Source organism: Trichechus manatus, unplaced genomic scaffold (genome assembly GCF_000243295.1).
Source record: "Trichechus manatus latirostris isolate Lorelei unplaced genomic scaffold, TriManLat1.0 scaffold00004, whole genome shotgun sequence".
NCBI lineage: Eukaryota > Metazoa > Chordata > Mammalia > Sirenia > Trichechidae > Trichechus > Trichechus manatus.
Genome location: NW_004443940.1, coordinates 8,257,697 through 8,281,680, shown reverse-complemented (window position 1 = coordinate 8,281,680; position 23,984 = coordinate 8,257,697). Strand labels below are relative to the sequence as shown.

Genomic DNA, 23,984 nt, shown 5'->3' with positions numbered 1-23,984 from the left:
CTGACCTGCCCTTCTTACCCACTCCTCAGGAGCACATCACATACAGTTTCAAAGAAAATCACTTTGGACCATTGTTCCCGCTGCCAACCCGCTCTCAGTTTTCAAGGGGAGAATACAAGGAGGCAGGTGAAATACGGCACACTGGGGAATGGGGAGGCCTGAAGGGCCAGGCCTCCATACTCTAGCTGTCGGACTTTGGTTGAGTTGCTTAGCCTTTCTGATTTTGGTTTTCCACAGAACAGCGCTTTAGAGAACCTTTGCAAAGCCCAGTCCAAGAAGCTCAGGTATTTCAAGTCTGTTCATTACTTCCTAGCCCTTCATCGGAGTTCCTGGGCGGTGCATACAGCTAACAAACTCCACTGTTGGAGGTTTGAGTCCACCCAGAGGTGCCTTGGAAGGAAGGCACTTCTGAAAAATCAGCCATTAAAAACTCGATAGAGCTCAGTTCTACGCTGATGCACAGGAGTTCGCCATGAGTCAGAACTGACTGGACAGCAACAGTTTAGCCCTTCGTCTTTGGAAGGTCAGGCTGTCTTTCTACACTGTCTCCAGGTGTGCTTTCTGAATCACAGATCTGATCAGGCCATGCCCGTGGTTAAAGTCCTTTAGGCTCCCCGTCATACTCTGTCCCTGGAGTGTGAACATTCAGCTCTGCCTACAAGGCTCTGTGTAATCTCCGGCTCCCCTCTCTGGTGTCACCTTCTGCCCTCGAAGCTCTTACACTGAGCCTCCATAAACCACTTCCATCCAGTGTCTCCATCTCTGAGCCTTTGCCCCTGTCTCCTTTGTCTGGAATGCCCACCTCCCAGGCTCAAGCTGTGGCTTCGTAACTCCTGCTCACCCATAGCTTTAAAGTCCCCTCATCTGTGACTCCTTGGCAGAGTTAGCCCGCAGTTAATTTTATGATTAGAAATCTGTCTCTCCCACTTGACTGGGGCTCTTAGAGGGCACAACTATTGCCTGATGCTCATAATCCTCAGGACTCTGCACAGAGCCTGGCACCCAGCAGGTGCTCAAAATGTGCTTCCTGATGCATGCATGCATGAGTGAATGAATGAATGAATGCATAGTGCTTAGTGCAGGGGCCATAATGTCCAAGAGCACATGCTTCTTGTTACCACGTACATCATCTACCATGAGGGTTGCAATGGCACGGCCAATCTCATTGTAGGATTTTGCTCTCCCAGAAGGTCCCAGCAGTATGAACAGAAATCTGCAAAGAAGAAGATGAAGGAAAAGATGAAGAAGATGGAAGAGAAGGAGAAAAATGAGAAGGAAAAATAGAAGGAGTGGATGGGAGGTGGAAGCAGGTGCACAGAAGGATTTTCTGGCACTGAGCAGTATTCGTAACTTTTTAGCTGACCATAAGCTTGTTCCTTCCCTCTTATGAATGCTATGTTTGCTTTGGAGAAACATCTCCCCCTTGAGCACTGTCTTACTGCCCAACCCCACTGAACAGCACCTCTCCCAGCTGCTGGCATCCTTCTTTTTTGTGATTTTTTTAAAAAAACTTTTACTGTGGTAAAAATATACATAACAAAACATTTACCAGTTCAACACTTTTTACATGTATATTTCAGTGACATTGGTTATGTTCATCATATTGTGCAAACATTGCCTCATTTGTGATCATTTTCAATAAACTTCCCAAAACTCTTTTCTAGTCAGAAGATTTCCCTCCTTAGAAAATTCTCTAATTTTCCTTCTATGTTTTAGGGGCACCTCTACCATCACTGCTTGCTGATTGCCTGGACTGTTGGCTGCATTAGGTTGAGCGTGGTGGGCAGATTTAAATGGCTGCTTACCTGGTGGGGACGGGTACCTCGGTCACCCCTCCCAGCATGGCAGACTGGATGAGACGCACAAAAGCGATGAAAGGCTGATCCAGAAAGTCCACCTCACCCACTAGCACGTTGGATGCTTCTGAGTCCTTGGGGATCTTCTTCATGAATTTGTTTTTCCGCTGATCAGGAAGAGGAAGACAAGATGTCCATGGACACACCCCACACCCAGTGGTTTCAGCTCTCACTCCCTCACTCCTTTCAGAGGCCTAACTTTAAAAATTCTCCCAACATGTCTCAGGAGAATGAAAAAAGTAACTGAACACTCTCTCCCATGCTTTAGATGAAGAGATTCAAAGTTGATTAACCCCAAGGACTAACTAAGCCTTTGTAGATGGCTTAATTATAGAAGGAACTGCCAAAGATTTGACCCCTAAGACATTCCTTCATGGGTGAAAATTTTTCTCAACTGAAATGTGAATTGAGGGGTCAGAGAAAAAAGCCCCAGGGGGCTTGCCAGCATTGTGCCTCAGGCCTCATTCCCTCAGCCACTCTCCTCTGGCCTAAGTCGACCATGAGTCTTAGCTCTTACACTCCAGCCGCCAAGACCTCCTCTCTCTGCCTCCACCTTTGGTGGTTGTGGGAAGGAGAAGGCATGTTCTGATTGTCAGGGCAAATGGGTTGGAACCCCTGGGCCCCACCTCCATGTCTGCAGGAGCCTTCCACCCCCAGGGGACCTCCTGAGGAGACTTTCATAACTTTTAAGACTTTCCAACTGAAACGACTAAGATGGCCACCCTCTAGTCCCTCTGACTAGTGTTTGTTCAGGGCAGGAAGACAAAATAGGCAGACCGAGCAGGGTCTGATCTGAGAGGTATTGGAGACAAGCCCTCTGCACCATCTTGTTCCTACTCTCTGGTTTATGACTCTTTCTTAGGGTGAAGACATTGACTCCTCTGGTGTCCTCTTTTATGATGAAAATAGCCCAGGGGTGGGCACACACAATCTCTTTTCAGTCCTTAGCATCTTAGAATAAATTAGTTTATCAGATTGCTTTCACTTAGGACAATGAAGGGACAGGCAAGGGACAAAGATAATTTTGATGAGAGAGGATGGAGAAGAAGCATTTCGGGAGGGCAAGGCTGGTTGAAGTCCGCAGGGGCCAACAAAGGGGGAAAGGGCCTTGAAGGTGGAGGAGAGTGCCAAAGAGAGGTCCTGTGGATGTCAGATTTCCCCGCCAGAGTCTCCCCTGTGTGCACAGCAATATCTGTTTCTCACAAGCTCTGCAAAGACACAGGTCCCTGGGGAAGGAGACTGCTGTGGTCATGTACGTGGCTACTGGGTCCTGCCCCTTTGGGCCCACAGCTGCTTCCTGATTAGACTCACACACAGGGTGTGATACACGTGTAAGCAAAGCCTGAACCTTTATAATCTTTTAAATCCAATCAGAAAAAAAAGCAAACAACTCTCCACAACCACAGGCAACCAGCAACAGCCCCAAGGATCCTAATATGGTAAGAATAAGCAAAGGCAAGAGTTAACGGGAAGGCCAGTCTCCCTGACTCAAAAAGGCTCTTTGTCCCAGCATAGTCAGCTGATTAATCAGCAGAGTTCTTCGGGACGGAGGGCTCCATCCCTGTGCCACCTCCATGGCCCTGAGCATCAGGCAGAGGGTGAGTCCAGGGGAGAGGAGGCGAAGTGGGGTGGGCAGGAGAGCCCTGAAGAACACTACTCTGAACACAACCCTTTGGGGTGCCCAATAAACACCAGGGCCAGGAGACAAAAGGAGTTGAAACAGAACCTTGGTCCTTCCTCGCGTTTGTGACATGTTTGATCGGGAGCATGCTGGCAATCTGGCCACCTTGGCTTGACCACAGCCTGGACATGGGCTTGTCTGACCAGGGCCCTGATGACCCCACTTCCTGTCTGAATCCACACTCGGCTCACTGGGAGCCCGTCACTGAAGGCTGGCATGGAGTAGCTTTGCGAAAACCAAAGATGAAAGAAGAGCCTATAAAGCAAATGCCTCTGGGCTTGTATCTAAAGGGCGTTCACTGGAGTTTAAACCACGGATGCTGTAAATACGAAGACAGGCAGCATGGGGCATCAGTTAGAAGAGCTGGACACTGGAGTCAGGTGCTGAGTTCTAAGCCCTAAATCAAGGAAGCATTGCCTGGTAAAAATGATAGTTATTATTATTATTACCATTTACTCGTTCATTAAAATAGGTTGTGAAAAACTTCTACTAGGCAATGATTTCTTATCTTGGCTCCATTGTCTGTGTATATGACTGTTATAAAGTGGTGTTTCCTTCTGAACAATATTCCAGAATAAAACCCAAACCAAACCGGTTGCCATCGAGTTGATTCCAACTTGTGGCAACCCCATGTGATGCGGAGTAGAACTGTGCTCCATAGGCTCTTCAAGGCTGTGCCATTTCAAAAGGAGATAACCAGGGCTTTCTCCCAAAATTCCAGAATACCTGTACCTAAATTACTCCCAAATTAAGGGCTCTAGAGTCAGACTTCCTGAGTTCATATCATGGTTCTACCCCTTTTCAGCTGTGTGAACTTGGGCGTGTTACTTAACCGCTTTAAGCCTCAATGTTCTCATCAGTAAAATGGGCATAATAATAACACCTTCATGAAGCACAGAAAATGTTCAGCAGCGTCATACATGCAGTGTGTGGACCTTAAATGTTGGTTGATGTTGTCATTGTTGTTCTTATTATTTTATTATTCTGGTCACCAGACAGCTCTCACAACACTGACCTGAGGGATGGCTTTTGTTTTGCTTTCCACCAAGCTTGGGCATATCATTGAAGGCCTGGAGGTCACCAAGCCCCTGAGGACTCCTCCCCAAGTATCAGGTTTCCTTCTGCACCTTTCCTCCTACCTCCGGGGCACAGAAAAGGGGACCGTGAAGCCACCTGCCCTTGAGGTGTGCAGGGCTTGAATCAAGGGGGCCTCTCTGGACTCCTCAGGAGGCCTAATCAAGGGGCTTTTGGGCTGTGGGCCTTAGAACTTGGGCTCAACCTATTTGTAGGATTCTGAACCTGGCAGGAGACAAACACTTTCCCCTGCCCTCCCCTAGGAAGAAGACACGATCTCCTGACAGTCCAGTTAATTAACTATCACTATTGTCCCCACAAGGAGGCCCCATCGCCTTCCGTCTGCCAGCCTAAATCCCCCAGCCCATCTTTAAAGGTGCTCCCCCGTCATGGGGAGGTGAACCTATGTAAGCTTCCAACAAATTCCAAGCTTAGTGACAGCTGGCTCCTCATCTGACCATGCTTCTCTGTCCCCTGCTCCTCCCAGGACCTGGCTAACAGGCTGAGCAGCATCACCAAGGCACCCAGACCCCAGTGGGGTCCCTCCTGGGATACCTGCTCCTTCATGGGAGTGGGCTTCTCCCTGTAGGGGCTCCCTGCCTTTGAAACTAAAGGCTCCTCCCAGCCCCAGCCTCAGCCTGGCCCTCCAGCGCAGCCCTGTGCGAGGGCTTTATTACTTGGTCTGTGTTTGGTGTTCGAGAAATGTCATTCATGCTTCTGCTCTGGGCGTGACCTAGGAGAGAAGGGAAAGAAGGCCCGTTAGGGGAATCCAGGCTCCCACAGGGTCTTTTCTCTTGGCTGCTACACAGGCCTCTCCCATCTTCTTGACCAAAGCAAAACATCCCCCCCCCCCAATCCTGCAGCCCCCGTGAGCCATCATCATCTCCTTTCCTGCCCTTCAACGCCAACTGTCTGGCAAGACTGGCCAGACCCTGGGTTCCACTTCTTCCATCTCACTCCTGATCTGCTCTGGTCTCCACCTCTGCTCAGTCCCATGTCTCCTCCTTGCTGAGTCTTCCTGGGTGGGGTCTGTGGGCTGGGCCACCACAGTGAGGGGTGTGTACCTGGACTACAGCCCATTGCACACAAAGCTGTAATCACTTACTCCTACAAGAAGAGAGACTGTGCCTGTTATCTGTGTCCCCAGCACCGAGCAGTACCGGGCACAGAGGTGGCTTCAGAAACCGTGAATAAACTGTGTGGAAGGCTCTTTCCGGAGCCACATTGCGTCGCTAGCTCCTGACTGTGGCTACGTGGACCCCTACTTGGCATAACCAAGGACAGGAAGACCACGTGATCTGGGCCATTAGATACAGAGAGAAAAGGGCAGGAGCAAACCATGCAACCATGGGGCCTCACAATCACTCTTTGGGCCTGGTCAGAGGCCCAGCCCTTGGCTGCTCTTGCTCTTATCTTGGCATTTTAGTAAAAGTGCTCAAAGGGAGACAATCCTTCACACTGCTTTTCTTTTACTCTTCATTTCCAAGTTCCTACAACTCACCAGACTGTTCATCCCACACTGCCTGAAAAGCCGGGTCTGCGACCTGTCACCTCATAAGCCCTCCTGACACTTTCCCAGCACATAGGGGGTGTGCGTCTGTCAGCATCTCATCTTAATTATGACGGAGGCTGTCATCATGCCATGGGGCCTGGGAAAGGACCTATCCTGTTTTTAATTTAGTTTCTAGGAAGGCCTTTCACCAAAAATAGGGAAAACAATCAGTTTCGTGAAAGCAAAGGTATCGACTAAGTTAAAAATGCCTAGAACGTAGGATTGGGTATTGATTATGCCAGGACTTGGTTTAGAGCTGTGTTTCTCAGTCATTGTTTAGAAGACTATGGTAGTAAGTCCGGCCCTGAGGGCAGCTGAGTTTCAGGGTGAAAGTCCGATTTCTCCTGAGGCACATCCTGAGGATTCTAGGCAGATCCTGGGCCTTATCTCCTTGACTGCATCTATGAAAATGTCTACACTCCACAGCTGCCACAGCCAGAAAGAGGCCGTCATTCAGAACAAAGACACCTTCATGCAGACTATGTCACTCAGGGCAGAGACCCCCTTAGGCAGACTCTGTTACTCAGGGCAGAGACACCCTCACACAGACTCCCTCACTTAGGGCAGAGACCCCCTCACGCAGACTCCGTCACTCGGGACAGAGACCCCCTCACGCAGGCTCCATCACTCGGGGCAGAGACTCCCTCACGCAGACTCTGTCACTCAGGACAGAGACACACCCTCACGAAGACTTGTCACTTGGAGCAGAGGACACACTCACGCAGACGTCCGTAGTTTGAGCTCTCTCGCATCCTCAGGTCCTCGGTGGAATGGTGCAGACTTGTGCCAGCTGCAGGACTGCGGGCAGGGCTGCGATCTGGGAGGAGAAATAGAAAACACTTGGCTTGGGCATCCTTGCTGGCGTAGTGCAGCCTCTCTGATAAGCACGGTGGAAGTTTATAATCATTTGAACTAAAGCTGGGCTGCAAGACACGTCTCTTCCCCTTCCAGGGAAAAAAGGGTTTTTAATGTCCGCCTTCAGCATTATGCTCTTTCAAGAACTATCTATATGGGATCAAAGTGACAACTGCAACTTAAAAAATTAGGTAAGAACCTTAGGGGGTGGTGTCAATGGGGAGCAACAATTCAGAAAAGGAGGGTGAGAAGGGTTGCCCACCTCCAAGAATGTAATCAATGTCACTGAATTGTACATGTAGAAACAGTTGAAGTGGTGTATATTTTGCTGTGTGTATTCTCAATAATAGCTACAAAATAACATTTAAAAAATAAATAAAAAGATTCTTTCCCCAAAAGGAAAGTCGTTTTTTTGTTGTTTCTGTTGTTTGTTTTAGAAGCAAGTTAATAGTGTGAACCAGATTACAGGGAAAATGTGTGTACTGTTGAAAGTGAGATAGATACAAAACTGATTAAGTAGACTGCCTAGGTCATCCTTGTTCCACCACTTTCTGGCTGTGTGACCTTAGGCAAGTTACTTAACCTCTCTGTGCCTCAGGCTCCTCATTTGTTAAATGAGTATAATGAGAACAGTACTTAACTCACAGGATTAGTGAGAGGCTGAAGTGAGTTGACATGTGTGGAGTGCTCAGAACAGTGCCTGGCATGTAGCAAAATGCTAAATATCTATCTTCAGGTATTGTGATAATGCGGAACACTTTCCATTTTTAATCAGCTCATTTAAAGACACTCTCAAGGTTCTTTATTTGGCGAGTTTATCAACTTCGTTCTGGTTATTGTGTTTGTCTGACAGGTTCAGCAGGCCTAATGTCCCTGGGCATTGCTGAGGTTCTGAGCGTGGAGGGTTGGACTCTGAGATGTGACCATGGAACAGTCCACCCTTCCTTAATGGCCCCAGGCTCTGCTAATCAGAATGACACCAGCTGCCGGGTCTAAAGGCCCTCGATACTAACCTAGCCCCTTCGACCACCGTGATGTGCGCCATTTTCTGCTGAGGCTCTTGGCTCCTCTTGGGGGTTGGGTGTGAAATTTTCAAGCCCGTTTCCATAAATAAGCTCCTCCACCAGCATTTCCCAGCCTTGTCTGCACATAAGAATCTTCTGGGGAGCTTTCTAAATCCTGCTGTCCAGGCCATACCCCAGACCAACTGAATGCAACTCTTGGGTGAGGGGGTGTCCTGGTACTAGTACATGGCTCAAACCCCAGGTGATTCCAATGTGCAGCCCAGGCTGAGAACTACCTCTCTGCCTAGAAATGTCCTGCTCTGGTGGTGGGGACAGCACTGGAGTGTGGCTGGGGTCCATGAAAGCCTGCTAGAGAAGGGGGCTGAGGAGGGCTTCCCAGAACCTCAGCATTTCTTCAGGACATAATGAAGCCTCCAAGCCGCCGAGACACCGCTGGCCACTGAGGTGGGCCCACTGGCACCGGGGCCTGACGCTGGCCCCCCGAATGCCCAGTGTCTACCATGCATGGCCTGACTCACTTGTGGTGGAAGACACTGACTTCCCAATGTCCACTAAGGAGCGGTGGATGGGCTTCTTGGTCTGGTGACGGTGCTTCCTCAGGAGGACATAGCTGACCCTCTCCCGGAGCTCTGGCCGCAGGAGGCCATCCTCGATCTGCTTCTCAATGACGTCATCTGTGTGGGAAACAAAGTGCCTCGTCCACGTGGGACACAGCTGGGCAGAGTGGACGCAGGGTGTGAGGGTCTTCAGCTTCATTTGTCACTAGTGGAATTAAAAGTGAGCTAGAGGTGGCAGGAAATGCAGCAGAAGTCCTGGCTTTGCCCCTAACTGTGGAATCTGGGTCAGGTCACGAACCTTCAGTTTCGTTGTAGGTAACAGACGTATGTGTCCGTGTCTGCAGGTACATGAATGTGTGTGGAATTCTCTGCTCTATCAAGGTTATCATGAAAAGGAAATGAAATAGTATATATGAAAGGGTCCCAACAAGCACAAAAGTACTGTGCTAAATGGTTTTGGTCCTAAATGAATTCTCTTTAGAAAAGTATTTGAACAAAATATTTCTGGCAAAATTGAATGTGCCAGGATAAAGCTCATAAAAAATTTCAGGGACAAAAAGGCAAGCTACCTCCTCCCTCTGCCACTTCACTAAATAAAAGCTAATTTCCTAATGATGAATGACGATGCATTTATCCTGAATAGGAACGGGTTGGCAATAGCTGTCTCTGACCATGCTGACAGGCTCGTTTCCTCTTTGTTACATTTGTTGTTGTTTTGGCTGCCATGGAGTCAGCCCCCGACTCATGGTGACCCCATGCACTACAGGATGGGACCACTGTGATCCACAGAATTTTTATTGGTTGATTTTTGGAAGTAGATCACCAGGTCTTTCTTCCTAGTCTGTCTTAGTCTGGAAGCCCTGCTGAAACCTGTTAATCATCATAGCAACACATAAGCCTCCACTGACAGATGGGTGGCAGCTGAGCTTGAGGTGCATTGGCTGGGAACCGAACCCGAGTCTCCTGCACAGAAGACTTCTACCACTGAACTACCACTGCCCCTACTTTTACTTTACTGGTGGATGGTATTTATGAGGATTATCTTTTCCTCTCTAAGCAGCTGTGGGGCTGAAACTGGGAGCCTCTGTGATGCTGCCTTGGGAGCATCATAGCAAACCTGGTCTGCAGAATCAGGCAGATGTCAGTGACGGGCCAGCTGGGCACAAAGAGGGGCAGCTGCCCTGGTTTGTGAGGACTGCAGGAGAGATGCCCACGGCAGCCCCTGCCTCACCTATGATCTGTGGTAAGGAGCCACCATCCAAATCCAGCAGCACAGTCCCCGTCTGCAGGCAGGTTCGGAGCTCAAAGAGGCTGTGCAGGGACAGTGTGGACACGTGGGGCTTGCTCCAGCGCTCGCCTCCTTCCTCGACTTTTTCTTCAAACTTTATCCACCTGGAAGGGGTAAGGATGGGGCTCAGCTTGGCCAGTACCCTCAGGAGGAGCCTGGGAGTTGTGCTGTGGATACTGTTGGGATGTTGGTCCTAGACCCACAGGCAGATGGTCTCTTGGGGACCCCGTGACTGTCTCCCCCACTCCTCCTGACACTGTCATGCTCAGGACAGAGGCATCCAGAGAACGGCTATAAACGGGCTGAGGGATTTCCTTGTGCTCCATTTGTGGGGTGATGGAGATAAGCTAAATTTGGGTTGTGATGGTTCCACATTCTGTAAATGTACCAAAAAGCCATTTAACTGTACACTTAAAATGAGAGAATTTTACCGTACATAAATTATACCTCAATAAAGCGGTTAACAAAAAGTGTCATCTGGAACCCAGGGTTGGTCACTCGTGAGGCATTGAGTGTTGAGCCTTACAGGTGTGATTTGCTAGAAGCAGGGACAACAAGTATTTTCCCCACAGGTTCTGCTGCAGGGCCTGAGGTTTCCATGATTCTCACTCTTAGGGTTTTGGCTCTGAAAGCTCAGGTTAAAATCCAAATGTCATGGGGGAAGGAAAGAGCTTAAACCAAGGATGTGCAGAAAGCTGTCTTTTCTCAGAAGCCTGGGAATCAGAGGCTGGGATAGAGAGGCCAAGGGGGAAGGCCTTGGACAATGGGCAAAGGCAACACCAAGCACGCCTACCCCTCAGAGGGCAGCGCTACTGGGGACTCCTTCTTCATCTTTGTAAGATGTCAACCTCACATTACAGTGTGGCTTCAAGCTATTCCAATCAAAATCCCAAGGGAGTATTTTTGGAACATAATTAGCGAATTCCTCTGAAAAAGTGAACGTTGGAACATGGTCAGAGAAAGTTTAAAAAAGGGGAAGAATATGAGTGGGACAAGCCTTAGCAGATATAAAAACTGGCTGAAAAGCTTGAGTAATTAAAACAGCGTGATTCCAGTCTGGGAGTAGACCGAGGAATTGATGGATCAACGGTCTAGAAACAGATCTGGACCCACCTGGGAATTCAGGTTTTGAAAAAGGACTTGTTTAAAAGATGATCAATCTAAAAATAAAAAAAAGTTAAGTCCCAACTTCTTACCAAACACAATATTAAATTCTATGTGGACTAAAGTCTAAATATAAAAAATAAATCTATAAACAAAACTAATAACGTACAAGAAGAGAATACAGAAGATTCTTCTATCCGTGATTGTGGAGAAAGACTCCTTAAACAAGACATAAAACCATAGAGAAAAAAAATAGATTTGAGTATATAAAAATAAAATAAATTAAAACTTCTAGAAAACAAAATAAGCTATAAACCAAGTTACAAGAAAAGTAATATATTGGGGAAAATATTTGCAACAAACAGAGCATCAAAGGACTAATATTTGTAATATAACAAAGCTCCTTCAAATCAATGAGAAAAACTCAAACTACCCAATAGAAAAGTGAACAATTCCAAGGAATTTAAATGGCCAATAAACATAGGAAAAGATGCTCAACTTCACTAGTAAGCAAGGACATTTAAATTACAACAAATGAAATAACATTCTTCATTTTGCAGATTGTCAAAAATTAAAAAGATTGACAACTTCCTGTGTCAGTGAAAATACAGGGAAATGGGCACTCATATACTGCAGGTTGAGTCCTCGGGTGGTGCAAACTGTTAAGCACTCCACTACTAACCAACGGGTTGGCAATTTGAACCCACCCAGAGGCACCTTGCAAGAAAGGCCTGGCAATCTGCTTCCAAAAGGCTATAACCTTGAAAACCCTATGGAACAGTTCTACTCTGCAACATAGGAGGTCACTTATGAGTCAGAATTGGCACTACGGCAAGAGAGTTTTTTGTTTGTTTGTTCATACTGCAGGCTTAATGGCTGTCTTAGTTATCTAGTGCTGCTATAACAGAAACACCATAAGTGGATGGCTTTGACAAACAGAAATTCATTCTCTCATAGCTTAGAAGGCTAGGAGTCTGAATACAGGGCACCAGCTCTAGTGGAAGGTTTTCTCTCTCTGTCAGCTCTGGGTGAAGGTCCTCATTATCAATCTTCCCCTGGTCTACGAGCTTCTCAGCACAGGGACCCTGGGTCCAAAGACGCGTGTGCTCCTGACTCTTCTTGCTTACTGTTAATGAGGTCCTCCATCTCTCTGTTTGCTTCTTTCTTTTATATCTCAAAAGAGATTGACTCAAAATACTACCTAATCTTGTAGATTGAGTCCTACCTCATTAACATAACTGCCTCTAATCCTGCCTCATTAACATTATAGAGGTAGGATTTACAACACATAGGAAAATCACATTAGATGAAAAAATGGTGGACAATTACATAATTTTGGGAATCATGGCCTAGCCAAGTTGACACACATTTTTGGAGGACATAATTCAATCCATAACAATGGCACAACCTTGTTGGTGTAGGTAATTGGGAAGCCTCTTGAAATGTTTAAAGCGGGTATCTTTTCTGATTCAGTGATTCCATTTCCAGGAAATTATGAGAGGAGTATAATTACACATCTGTGGGTGAATAACTGGTACCCCCCAGTTCTTAGGGGAATAGTTGCCTCAATCCCACATGTCCATGCTGTAGACTACCCCAGAGGTAAAAAGTGTAAGGGCAAACTGTGCATACTGACAGGATGGACCATCCATTGTACTAAAAAGAAAAACGTGTGTGTGTGTGTGTGTGTGTGTTAGGAAATGCCCAGCAAAAGTTTTGGAAGGATACATGTCAAACAGGTATCAATGGCTACTTCTGAGGAGAAGAGTGAGATTCTTAGGGGGCTGGTTAGGAGACTTTCATCCTTTAATTGGGTTAATTAGTATAAGAGACCACAGCCTGTGGAGCAAGACTGCCAGATTCTGAGTGTCAGCTCCATCCTTTATTTGCTGTGGACCTTGGACAAGTTACTTAATCTTTTATCACCTTTGTTTTCTTTAAGGATAGTACTAGTTATGTAACAATTAGAGCCCATAATACACATATTCTATTAGTGTTGGCTATTGTCAACATTTTTTTTAAAAAGAAAGAATATTACTTTTGTAATTTTGGAAACAATAAGTCATTCAAAACCCCCTCAGCCAGAGGCCACCATGGTTGATATTTTGATGACTACCATTTTAGATCTTCCTGTGTGCACATATGCATGCACACACGTGCGTGCACACACACACACTTTTACACCAGTAGCATTTTAAGGGCCTTAAGGGCATAATATCTAATAGACATCTTTTCATGTTTATAACTATTCATACAATTAAAATTCATTGTGGTACATAATATTTTAAAGGCTCTTTATTATTTCGTTGTATGAATGTACCATAATCGATAGGAACAATCCTGTTTGTGGACATTTGGATTATTTCTAATTATTATTTATTATAAACAAGGCTGTTTTGAATATCCTTGGCCCCTGCTTAATCATTTCTTTGGGATAAATTCTAGGAAATGAAATTGCTAAGTCTGCACATTCTTAAATGTATAACATACATTGCCAAACTGTTTTCTAGAAAACTTGTAACAATTTACACTCCCACCAATGTGCATGAGGCTGAACATTTCCCTGAAGTCTCAAACTCTAGCATTTTCATTCTTTTTCACCTTTTTTCATTTGATAATTGAAAAATTATATCATGTTTGCATTTTTTTTTAATTTACTATTAAGGCTGGACATCTTTTCCTTTGCCAGACTGTGAGTACTTTGTTTTATCAATGTGTAATGTCTCAATTCGATTCATTTATCTGAGACCAGTTAACCAGACTGCTGGAGCCCTGGTGGTGCAGTGGTTAAGAGCTCAGTTGCTAACCAAAAGGTCAGCGGTTTGAACGCACCAGCTGCGCCTTAGGAACCCTATGGGCAGTTCTACTCTGTCCTATAGGTTCGCTATGAGTCGGAATGTACTTGATGGCAGTGGGTTTAGTTTTGGAACAAGACACCTGGCTGGGCCAGGGGTTTAGAGGGACACTAATGGAGAGGGTGATTAGAGGAGGCCTGGGAGACAAAGATCTGAAACATGGCACCTGGAGCAGAGACGAGACAGACATTTGCCTCCAAGACTCACCAAGTTATAGCTGACGTTTTTTCACTTGAAAATCTGTTTTGAGGAACATCATTTAAATTATAGTAGATCCAAGTGTGCATTGATACCAATAGTAAGGTTTTTCTAAAAGTTGCATTAACATAAGAGTTTACAAGGAAGAGATCAAAAGAAGGTCCAAATGTTTTGATTGAGAACATGCTCAACCTTTCTCCCCAATAGTCTTTCTCTTGTTCAATCAATTCTTTATATAGCCCTTCTTTTGCTCAAAAATTCACAAGATCAACTATATTGTCACCTGCCATTGAAGACCCTTTTGCTACTCCATACCCAGCCCCATCTACCCAAAAGTGTGATGTGTCCCAGTCATGGGGCCATTTTGGTTGGTTGCTCTCCTCACCATCCCACAAATATCTGGCTGGATATTCTTGTGCAGCCGTCTCCCGACAACCTGTTCTTTAGCTTTCTGCATATACAGGAGCAAGGCTACCTGGAAGGAGTGGGTGCAATCACGTCTCCTCCTTGAAACATCCTCTATTAAATCAAGATAGCAAAAACAACTAGTCTTCTTGGCCACCCGGGACCTGGACTGTTAGACACACACCAGGTATTAGCTCCATAAACAAACAGAAAAGGCATCAACCCAACTGAGCACGGTTTGCAGATTTCTGTCCAAGACTTGTTTGTAATAAATTTTGTGACTCTAACAGATTCAGTTCTAAAAAGTAATATGTGTTTTTCTTCCTTATCCAGCAGAGCTATTGAACTTCATGTATGAGTCATAACAGAACCCCACATTTCCTAGCAGAAGCTGAAGGCCAGTGTTAATTCCCTTTGCAGGCCAAGTAGGAATTGACCTAGAGGTGTCTGAGGAATCATTGGTTACTCCCTAGGCTCTGTCTTTGACAGAGGCACCAAGAAATGATTTACGGGAGATAAAAGTCTTTTCAAAAGGGGAAGTCCAAAGCAAATTCTGGCCCATCCCTACAATTTATTTGGTAAATTCACACTATATAATGACAAACTCATGCATGAAAATATGTTGGCTGAGCTCTTAACCACTCTGCCACCAGAGCTCCGTATGTGAAATACTCAGCCCAAAAAGTTGTTTCTACAACTGATTAAAACTACACAGATGGTGTGTATTCCCACAAGCCAACCTTGTTAGTGAATTTGAAAGCATATAAAGGATAAAAGACTGAGTGGACAGGTATGGGTCATGGGTCAACATCCATGTGAAGAAGTTTAGAGGCACCAGGATGGGCTGCTGAGCACCAGAAAGGCCACCCAGGCTTCTTGGGAGATCCTCCCCGGTCCAGACTTAGAATGTGTCCTTTTTAGTGTCCCAGAAATGATTGGGCTTAGGGTTGCTGACTAATGCTAACCAAGTTCGCAAAGGCTAATGTATAAACCCAAAAGCCAATTTATTTAATTTCTGATGAGATTTATAACAGTTAAAGGTGTTGGTTACTCTCATCCTCTAGCCCTTGCTATTTCTCACTATAGCCAGAAATACAGGGAAAGCCAAATCATCATCAGCAATCTGTTTGCTGAGCGTAGAATCAGAACAAGGCACATTAGTTAAGTGATTCAGGATAAGATGATCTGGGATAAGATGGCTGGAAGCCTCCTTCTCTGCAGATGAGATGTGCCTGCGACTAGGACCAGACAGGTAGGGCTCTCTGTCTTAGCCTGTTCTAGATTCAACACCACAATCTTCCATGGCTGACTAGCCAACCCCCTGTGGTTGAAAGTCTTTCCTTTTTTGGCTTAGGAGCCTCCTCTGAGGGCCTTGTGCAATATGGGCATTACTAGAGAGCCTCTTCTCCCAGAAAGTCATTAACTGCGGTGGTGCAGCTGCGGGGAGGGGGCAGTGGAGTGGCATTCCAGGGAGCTGTGGTGAATGCAATGGGGGTGGGGGGGCTCTGCTCCCAATCCTGTGCATTCAGCGAAGGGTCCCTCCTGCTGTATGTCATGTCTTCATTCCGGCATGAAGGGAGCCTGTCACAGAGTGCACGCCACCAGACAAAGCTACTAGCAAATTCTAAACTGGCTCCTCCAGAGAGAGGCTTCTGGTGCCAAACCTCTCTGAGGGCCACTTGCCTGTGTGGCCAGGATGTGTTTGTAATGGCCCCATGGGACCACCATTTACACACCTGTCAGCCTCCCTCAGAGTCTGCTGAAACTTCTCTTGCTGAAACTTCCCTTGTTTAAGCCTCTCAGGAGAGGCCCTCTCCCCCACCTAGATCTTCTCCCTTCCACCTCCGCTGATTCAGGGCCTAGTTCAAAGGCCATCTTCTCCATGATGAAGCTTCCTCAGGCACCCAGCTTGAGGAGACGGCTCCTTCCTCTGACTCCCACCACACTTTGTGTCATTTGTCACATGGCCCTTAGGAATAATGTTAATGGGCGCTTTCTATGTGCTGGGCACTGAGCTAAGCACTTTCCATGCATTATCTCATTTAATCCTCAAATCGATCCCATGAGGCAGGTCTGTTACTATTCCTGCTGTACAGATGAGGCAACAGGGACTCTTAGAGGACAAGGAGCCTGCTAAAAGTCATGCAGCTTATAAGAAGTAGGGTTTGAGGGCAAGTCTTTTGACTTTAGAGTCCCTGTTGTCAGCACTTCGCATATATCATCCTGGGTTTTATGATCCATGTATATGAGCACACGTTTGCCTTTTACACTAGTTCAGGGACAACAAACCATGGTCCATGGGCTAAAGTGCCCCACAGCCTGGTTTTGCATCGCCAGGTAGGTAAGAATGATTTTTACATTTTTAAAGGGTTGTAAAAAAAAAAAAAAAAAGAAGGAGGAGGAGGAAGAGGAAGATGAAGAGGAGGAGGAGGAAGAGGAGGAGGAAAGACAGAGACCACATGTAACAAACAAACGAACCAAAGCACCTAAAATATTTACTACCTGGACTTTAACAGAAAAAGTTTGCGGATTCCTTTACTAGATCATAAAACACTTTGAGAACAGAGTTATATCTTACTCATTTTAATTCTCACATAGGACCTAACACAACATCCCCTAAAATGTTTTGGGAATGAAAGAAAAGTCTGGAAAAGGCAATCTTTCCAAAGTTCTCCTAGACCTACAGGTCAGTTTCCCCTTTTCCACTGCCAGGTGGGTTGATGTAGGGGTGCAGTGACATCAGACGATTCCCATGTACAAAGATAGGGCATGATCTCTGCGGTGCTTGTCCAAGAGGGGGATGGGTTTGCAAAACCTCACCACCTGTATACTCACAGGCAACTTAAAGAATTCTGGAAGTTCTGGTTAGCATTAGAAACACCAACTGTGGCCAAAAGATTGATTACATAAAGTACATATCCTTATGACTAACCAGTTGCCATCAAGTCTATTCTGACTCATGGCAACCTCATGTGTGTCAGAGTAGAACTGTGTTCCACAGAGTTCTCAATGGCTGATTTTTTAGGAGTAGATCTCCAGATCTTTCTTTCAAGGCACCTCTGGGTGGATTCGAATTTCCAACCTTTTGGTTAGCAACCAAGTGCATTAACCATTTGCACCATCAAGGACCCCGTCCTCACTACTACATAGGTGTAAAATGCATATTTGGGGTGTCCACTTAGCCTGCAGTCCATGGGGATGGGTTCCCTAAGCCAGGTTTATGCTACATGACCAGCCTTCCTCATAACTCTGATCTGGGTTACAGTGATGGAACAAGCAAAGTTGGAAAAACCAGATTCTCTGAAGAAATAGGAATTGGGACTGAGGAAGAGCTACCAACACTGGGTTGGTCCCTTAAGTAGAGTAGATGTAAACATGAAGGCTGAGGATTGGCCAAGGGCAGGGACAAGCATAGGAAGCCGGCTGCAGTGATGGAAGAGTGAAGAAGATGCCCAGAGAGAAGCAGAGAAAGAGGACAGCGTGCCTCCCCAGGTACCATGAGGTCACCCCAGAATTCTGCTGATGCTCCTTCCTTTAGCAGAAGTTAGTGTGAGTGGGCTTCTATTACTGGCAGCCTATAACATCCTAACCATGACTGTGGCATTTCTGTCCACCTTGGGCACCATACACAGGCCCTGACAGCTCATTTGAGCTTAGGCTGTGAGAGCTGGAGCTGGACAGACTGGACGGAGGGTGCTTGATTTCGCACAAAGTGCTGTGCCAGAGACTTTTCAGGAGGGACTGTTCCTTTGGCATCTCTGGATTCTGATAGCTCCAATCCTAACAAGATGGGGAGACGTAGCCACCAAAATCAATGTGTTGACCTTGTTTTGATTCTGAGTTGTATAAACCAACAGTAAAAAGAGATGTTTTTGAGATAATAGAGGAAATCTACACTAATATCAGATAATATTAAGGAATTATTCTTAATTTTGTTAGATAATACAATGATTTGTGGTTGTGTATACAAAAGAAGTCCTAATTTTGTAAAAAAAAAAAAAAATGCATTGAAATGTTTATGTCGAGAATTTTCTTTAAAATGCTCCAGCAAAAACAAACTACAAAAGCAAACAAAACAAAAGAAAAAAGTGGTTTAAACAGATAAATATTGATTATTGATGAGGGTGGGTAATGGGTACATGGGGATTCATTATAATATTTCTATCTACTTTTGATGTTTGAAAATTTCCATAATAAAGTTAAAGTATATATATATATATGTGTGTATGTATGTATGTATATGCACAGAGCCCTGGTCACACAGTGGTTAACAGCTCAGCTGCTAACCAAAAGGTTGGCAGTTTGAATCCACCAGCTGCTCGTTGGAAACCCTATGGGACAGTTCTACTCTGTCCTGTAGGGTCACTCTGAGTCAGAATCGGCTCTACGGCAATGGGTTTGGTTTTGGTTTTTATACGTGTGTGTACACACATACACACACACATATATATATACATACTCATAGCCTGAGTATAGGGTCACTATGAGTTGGAATTGACTCAACAGCAATGGGTTTGGTTTGGTTGTATGTGTATATACCCACTCCTCATTTATCAATTATCTTGTTATCTGATATTTTGCATTCACGACAATAGTAAAAAATCTACTGTCTGATTATTTTGCTCATTAACAACATACATCTGCCAGAAATGAACGCAAAGGTGCGAGGCAAGAGTAGAATGACTGGGCCTTGATTCTCAATGGTTTGGCAGTTATGTAATGATGTAATTTGGCAGTTATGTAATGATGTAGTCATCCTCCATTTTGTGATCTGCTGTTGTCATTCTCCAAAATTCGCATAATGCCGATTTTCACATAATGACCTGGTCTTTGGAACCTATCCATGTTAATAAGTGAGGAGTGGGTGTATATCTCAACTGAGGTCCCTTAGCATGCAAGGTGCTCAGATGGTGGGGCTCCTCCCTTCCTGACAACTGCACTGTGGGAGCTCTCCAAGGATGTCTTTGGCTGGTGGGCAGTGGTCCCTCTTGCTGACCACTTCCAGGGTTCTGAGGAGCTGCCAGCCAGTCATGCCTGAGTGCCCTAGTTTCTGCCATCCCCCCTCCATTCCCTGCCCTGCTATCATGCTCACTAGCCAACTAATCTGATCCTACTGTCTGTGGTCACAGGTGATGGCCTTGCATCACTCCCTGGCTCTCCCCATCGGTGTGGATGGAGCCACCAACCTGATTGCAGGACCTTTGAGGGTGGCCCGGCCCTGCCCAGGGCTGTGGTGTCAGCGATCACCTTGTGTCTGGGGGAGGAAAGCCCCCAGCACAGCCCCCATTCTGCATTCACACAGCTAGCAGGGGAAAGCCATGGCTGGAGCCTAGGGCCTCTGAGGCCTGGGGAAATCTTGTCCATTTTACCTGGAACTTGAGCCAGGTTCTGATTCATATAAACTTCAGATATCAGTGTTTGACAGGTGGAGACAGCGAGCAGGACCAAGTTAGATACTGGATGTGAAATCAGCTTGATAATGACAAATAGTACAGTCATCCAGATCAGCAGATAAGTAGAAGATCAAAGTCAAACAACTTTAAAAACCTTCATCTGACCACAAATATCTGTGCACAGCTCCATTGCAGTAAACCAGAATTGCCTGCTTCATCCCTGCAAGACTGCCTGGCAATTCCCTGCTTCTCCAATCACTTCTTCCACTCCTCCTCCTCCTCAAACTAGAGACCAGCCTGGAAGTCACCAGCCTGGAGCTCTCTCAACTCCCTGCTTGCAGCCTCCAAACCTGCTGCAGCCACCTGGCCCTTTGCTCCTTCAGCGTTGTCACAGGAGGAGAGGTGTCAGCCTTCCTGACCGGGAGCCCCTCCACCTTTGCCCAGGACCCTCCTCCATGCCGCAGCCCCTATCAGCTTCTTGCAGTTCTAAACCTCTCTCTTCTAGCCCCTTCTATCGCATTCAATATGCTTGGCTCTCTCTCAACCTCAAAAAACAAAAGCCTCCCTTGACCCCATCTATGTGCCCTTGAGAGACTTCTCTAGCTCCTCCCCTTCACTGACCAGTGTCTTGGAAGAATTGTCCACACTTGCTGAACCCGCCTTCTTACTTCTAACTTCTCAACCCCCTGCCACCAGCTTCAGCTCCCACTCCTCCACTGAGGCTGCCAGAGTTGCTCTAACCTTCAGTTCTTTTCCCACTCAAACTTTCTATGCATTTGTTCTTGTTGGCCACTCACTCCATCTTGAATGTCTTTTCCTGATTTCCAGGAATTCCACACTCTTCTCGTTCCCCCTCCTACCTCTCTGGTTGCTCCTTCTGTGTTTCCTCTGTGGGCTCCTCTTTCTCCGCCCATCTCTTAAATGTTGGTGTCCCTGGGGGCTCTGTTCTGGGCTCTCTTCTCACTTTGCAGGTCTCTGGAGGAATCATATCCTTTTCTATGGATTTGATTTCCATCCAGATGCTGATGACTCACAAATCTATGTTGCTGACCCAGTTTCTTTTCTGAACTCCAGACTTATATATCTACATGATGACCCATTGGACATCTTCACTCGGAGTTTCCTCAGACATAAATGCCAAAAATAGAACTCATCATCAACCTCTCCTAAAACAAAACAAAACAGCCAACAAAATAAAACCTTACGATGCTTCTTGTGTTTTCTAAATTGCTACCACAGGTTAACCATTTGCCCAAGCTGGAAACCTGGGTATCTCCCTGACTATCCTTCTCCCCCATATGCTATCTGCCATCAAGTTCTGTCAAGTCTATCAGTTAAAGTGTGTTTCAACTCCACCCTTCTTTTCTATCCAACAGCTTAGTCCAGGCTCTTATCATCTCTGGTCAGGACCAGTCTCCTAGCTGGCTGAGTGTTGCCTCCCTTCATCCATTCTCCACACCGAAACCAGTGATCAGTCTAAAACACATACGTGAGCCTGTCTCTTGCTGACCTAAAGTCCTTTAGTGGTCCTCCAAAGTTCACAACATCAAGTTCAAACTCCACACCAGGGTATGCATAACGCCCCGGCCACTTCCTGCTCCTGGCTCTACAGTCCAGCCACAGGGACTTCTGCCACTTCCTCTATGTCCATTTTCCCCAATCAGGGACCTCTTCCTCCATCCCTACCCTCTCCTGGCTAACTCCGACTCATCCTTCAGGTCTCAGTTTAAACATCTCTTCCTCCTGGGAGTCTTCCCTGTACCCTCCTGTCTTCCTGTCTGGGTCAGGTGGCCCTACACTGTGCTTCTGTAGCACTTCATCATGAAATGCTTGGTTATGCACTTATCTGCCCTGTTAAGCCGTGAGCCTGAGCAGGCAGGGATGGCATCTGCCATGTTCATTTTTGTGTCTCCAGAACCTGGCTCAGGGCTTGCAGATTGCAAGCACTTAGTAAACATCAGTTGAATGAATGAACGACATTGATCATTTCTGCGCTGGGAGTTCAGCTTCCTACTCTGCTTTACACGTAGAGTGGGCAGGTCCGGATCCATAAGGTTGGTTCCAGATGCGTGGTGAGACCAGAGGGCTGGGGGTGCATTGTGCTCCAGATGGAGAGGGAAGATAATGCTGGAAGGGCATTATACACGATCTTAATTAAAGGGGAACAGCTTCAACGTTGAACAGAACGTTCAAGATACATGCGGAGACCCATTCAGGGCTTTTGCAAATGTGCTGATCTGGTTTGACCTCACTAAGCTGACCCACTTCTGCTGCCCTTCTTTCTGCCCTTTCCTGGTTGGCGCAGGAATGTTCTCAGACCATGTGTGTCTCCTAAGAACCTTCTGGCAGGTTCATGCTTTTGGTCTGCTCTGAATTGAGATCAGAGGCAGCTTGGATTTGGAATTTGCTTTGCTTTCAGAGCTCTTGGGAGGCATTAAGCTCCAGTTATTTTTGAGTAACCCCAAAGGGCCCTCCACATTTGGGTGGCCTCCAACCCAGGTCACTCTCCCTCTCTTCCCTCCCCTTGCAGTCAGGTGGACACAGGCTTGAGAGAGAATGGAATTCTGGATAAATTGTTTGCTCAGACAGGGGGTTGCCCCCACCCCACTTGATCCAGCCCCCCCTTCAGGCAAGGTCATTATCAGCAAACAGCTGGCTGCATTTCCGCAGGGAAATACTAGAGACAGAGTTAAAAAAAAAAAAAATCTATATTATTAACAGTCTGACCTATCCGCATTGATCACATTAGAAATGACGTCAGCACACACAGTCCCTTTTGTGTGCACAAGAGTAAGGCTCAGCACAGCTCAAAAAGCCACTTAAATCCATCCAGGAGGGACACCTTCAAGGGCCCAAAACATCCCCCAGACTAATAACCCCCGACAAAGCACCGCCGGGGAAAATTCCTTGCGGATTTGAGATTTTCACTCTGTTAATCTCCTAATGCAATAAAGTAAACACTCCCTGGAGCAAATTAAATACTTTTATTAAAGGGTCCCTGCCCCCATTCTCTTTGATGTGGGTATAGTTGGACCTACCACCCTCCCGGGGCCTAAGCATCTGTGAGGGGTTGTTCCCTCCCCCTACACATTGTTTACTCCTGTTACTCTGAGGTGACCCAAAACCCCCTAGGATTTTCTGATTCTTAGATTCTGGAAACTTCCAAGACCTCTGGCTTCCCTATGGATCCCACAGTCTGTTAGCTGAGGGAAATGCTTCCTATTCTTTGGTGGGGGTGACACCCTAAACGGGCCTGGCCCCAAGCACCTTTACTGTTGCAGTTTGCCCGGAGGAGGACCCAGAAAAACTGTCCAGGCTATGGTGGACTTCTTGGACAACGGTCATACCCTCCTTCTGACCTCATTAGAGGCTTGCCACAAACAGCTGGAAATTGGATGGAGCTAGCTGGAGAGACGATTAAAGGAGGTTGGGGCAAAAGTAGAGCAAGGGCACTCAGATGAGGGGAAGCCCTCAGCTCCTCTGCCCCCACTGCGTTGTGAGTTGGTTCTCAAGCTGCACCTCTCTAGGATCTGCTTGGAATTGGGTTCAGTCATTTTAACGTCTAGATACCACTTTCCTTTCACTTTTGGTTTGAGCCAGGTCATACTGAGAATCTTCCAGGGTCTCCTCAGATGCTGTTCTCAAAAAGCCTGCCTTGTAGGGAAACCCACCACCCTGCAGACAGTGACTGCCCGGCCCCTTTATATTTCAAGAGAAGCCTCCTTCTAGATCCTGTCGAATGCCTTTGCATAGTCAATAAAACACACGTAAACATTCGACTGTGTGGATCATAATAAATTATGGATAACATTGAGAAGAATGGGAATTCCAGAACACTTAATTGTGCTCATGAGGAACCTGTACAAGACCAAGAGGCAGTCGTTCAAACAGAACAAGGGGATACTGTGTGGTTTAAAATCAGGAAAGGTGTGCATCAGGGTTGTATCCTTTCACCGTACTCATTCAATCTGTACGCTGAGCAAATAATCCGAGAAGCTGGACTACATGAAGAAGAACACAGCATCAGGATTGGAGGAAGACTCTTTAGCAACCTGCGATATGCAGATGACACAGCCTTGCTTGCTGAAAGTGAAGAGGACTTGAAGCACTTACTGATGAAGATCAAAGACTACAGCCTTCA

The 23,984-nt window shown here is 46.3% G+C and overlaps 1 protein-coding gene across 1 annotated transcript in view; it reads right to left on the bottom strand.

Annotated features, from left to right (window-relative positions):
* Positions 1–23,984, bottom strand: part of SLC4A5 (solute carrier family 4 member 5) — an 88,050-nt gene that overhangs the window by 43,516 nt on the left and 20,550 nt on the right. Inside the window, exons 4-9 of the mRNA XM_004369184.2 lie at positions 9,832–9,992; positions 8,562–8,717; positions 6,879–6,980; positions 5,289–5,344; positions 1,806–1,963; positions 1,126–1,213 (exon numbers count right to left, since the gene is read on the bottom strand). Coding sequence (XP_004369241.1) covers positions 1,126–1,213; positions 1,806–1,963; positions 5,289–5,344; positions 6,879–6,980; positions 8,562–8,717; positions 9,832–9,992 — 721 coding nt within the window. The remainder of the gene's footprint in view (positions 1–1,125; positions 1,214–1,805; positions 1,964–5,288; positions 5,345–6,878; positions 6,981–8,561; positions 8,718–9,831; positions 9,993–23,984) is intronic.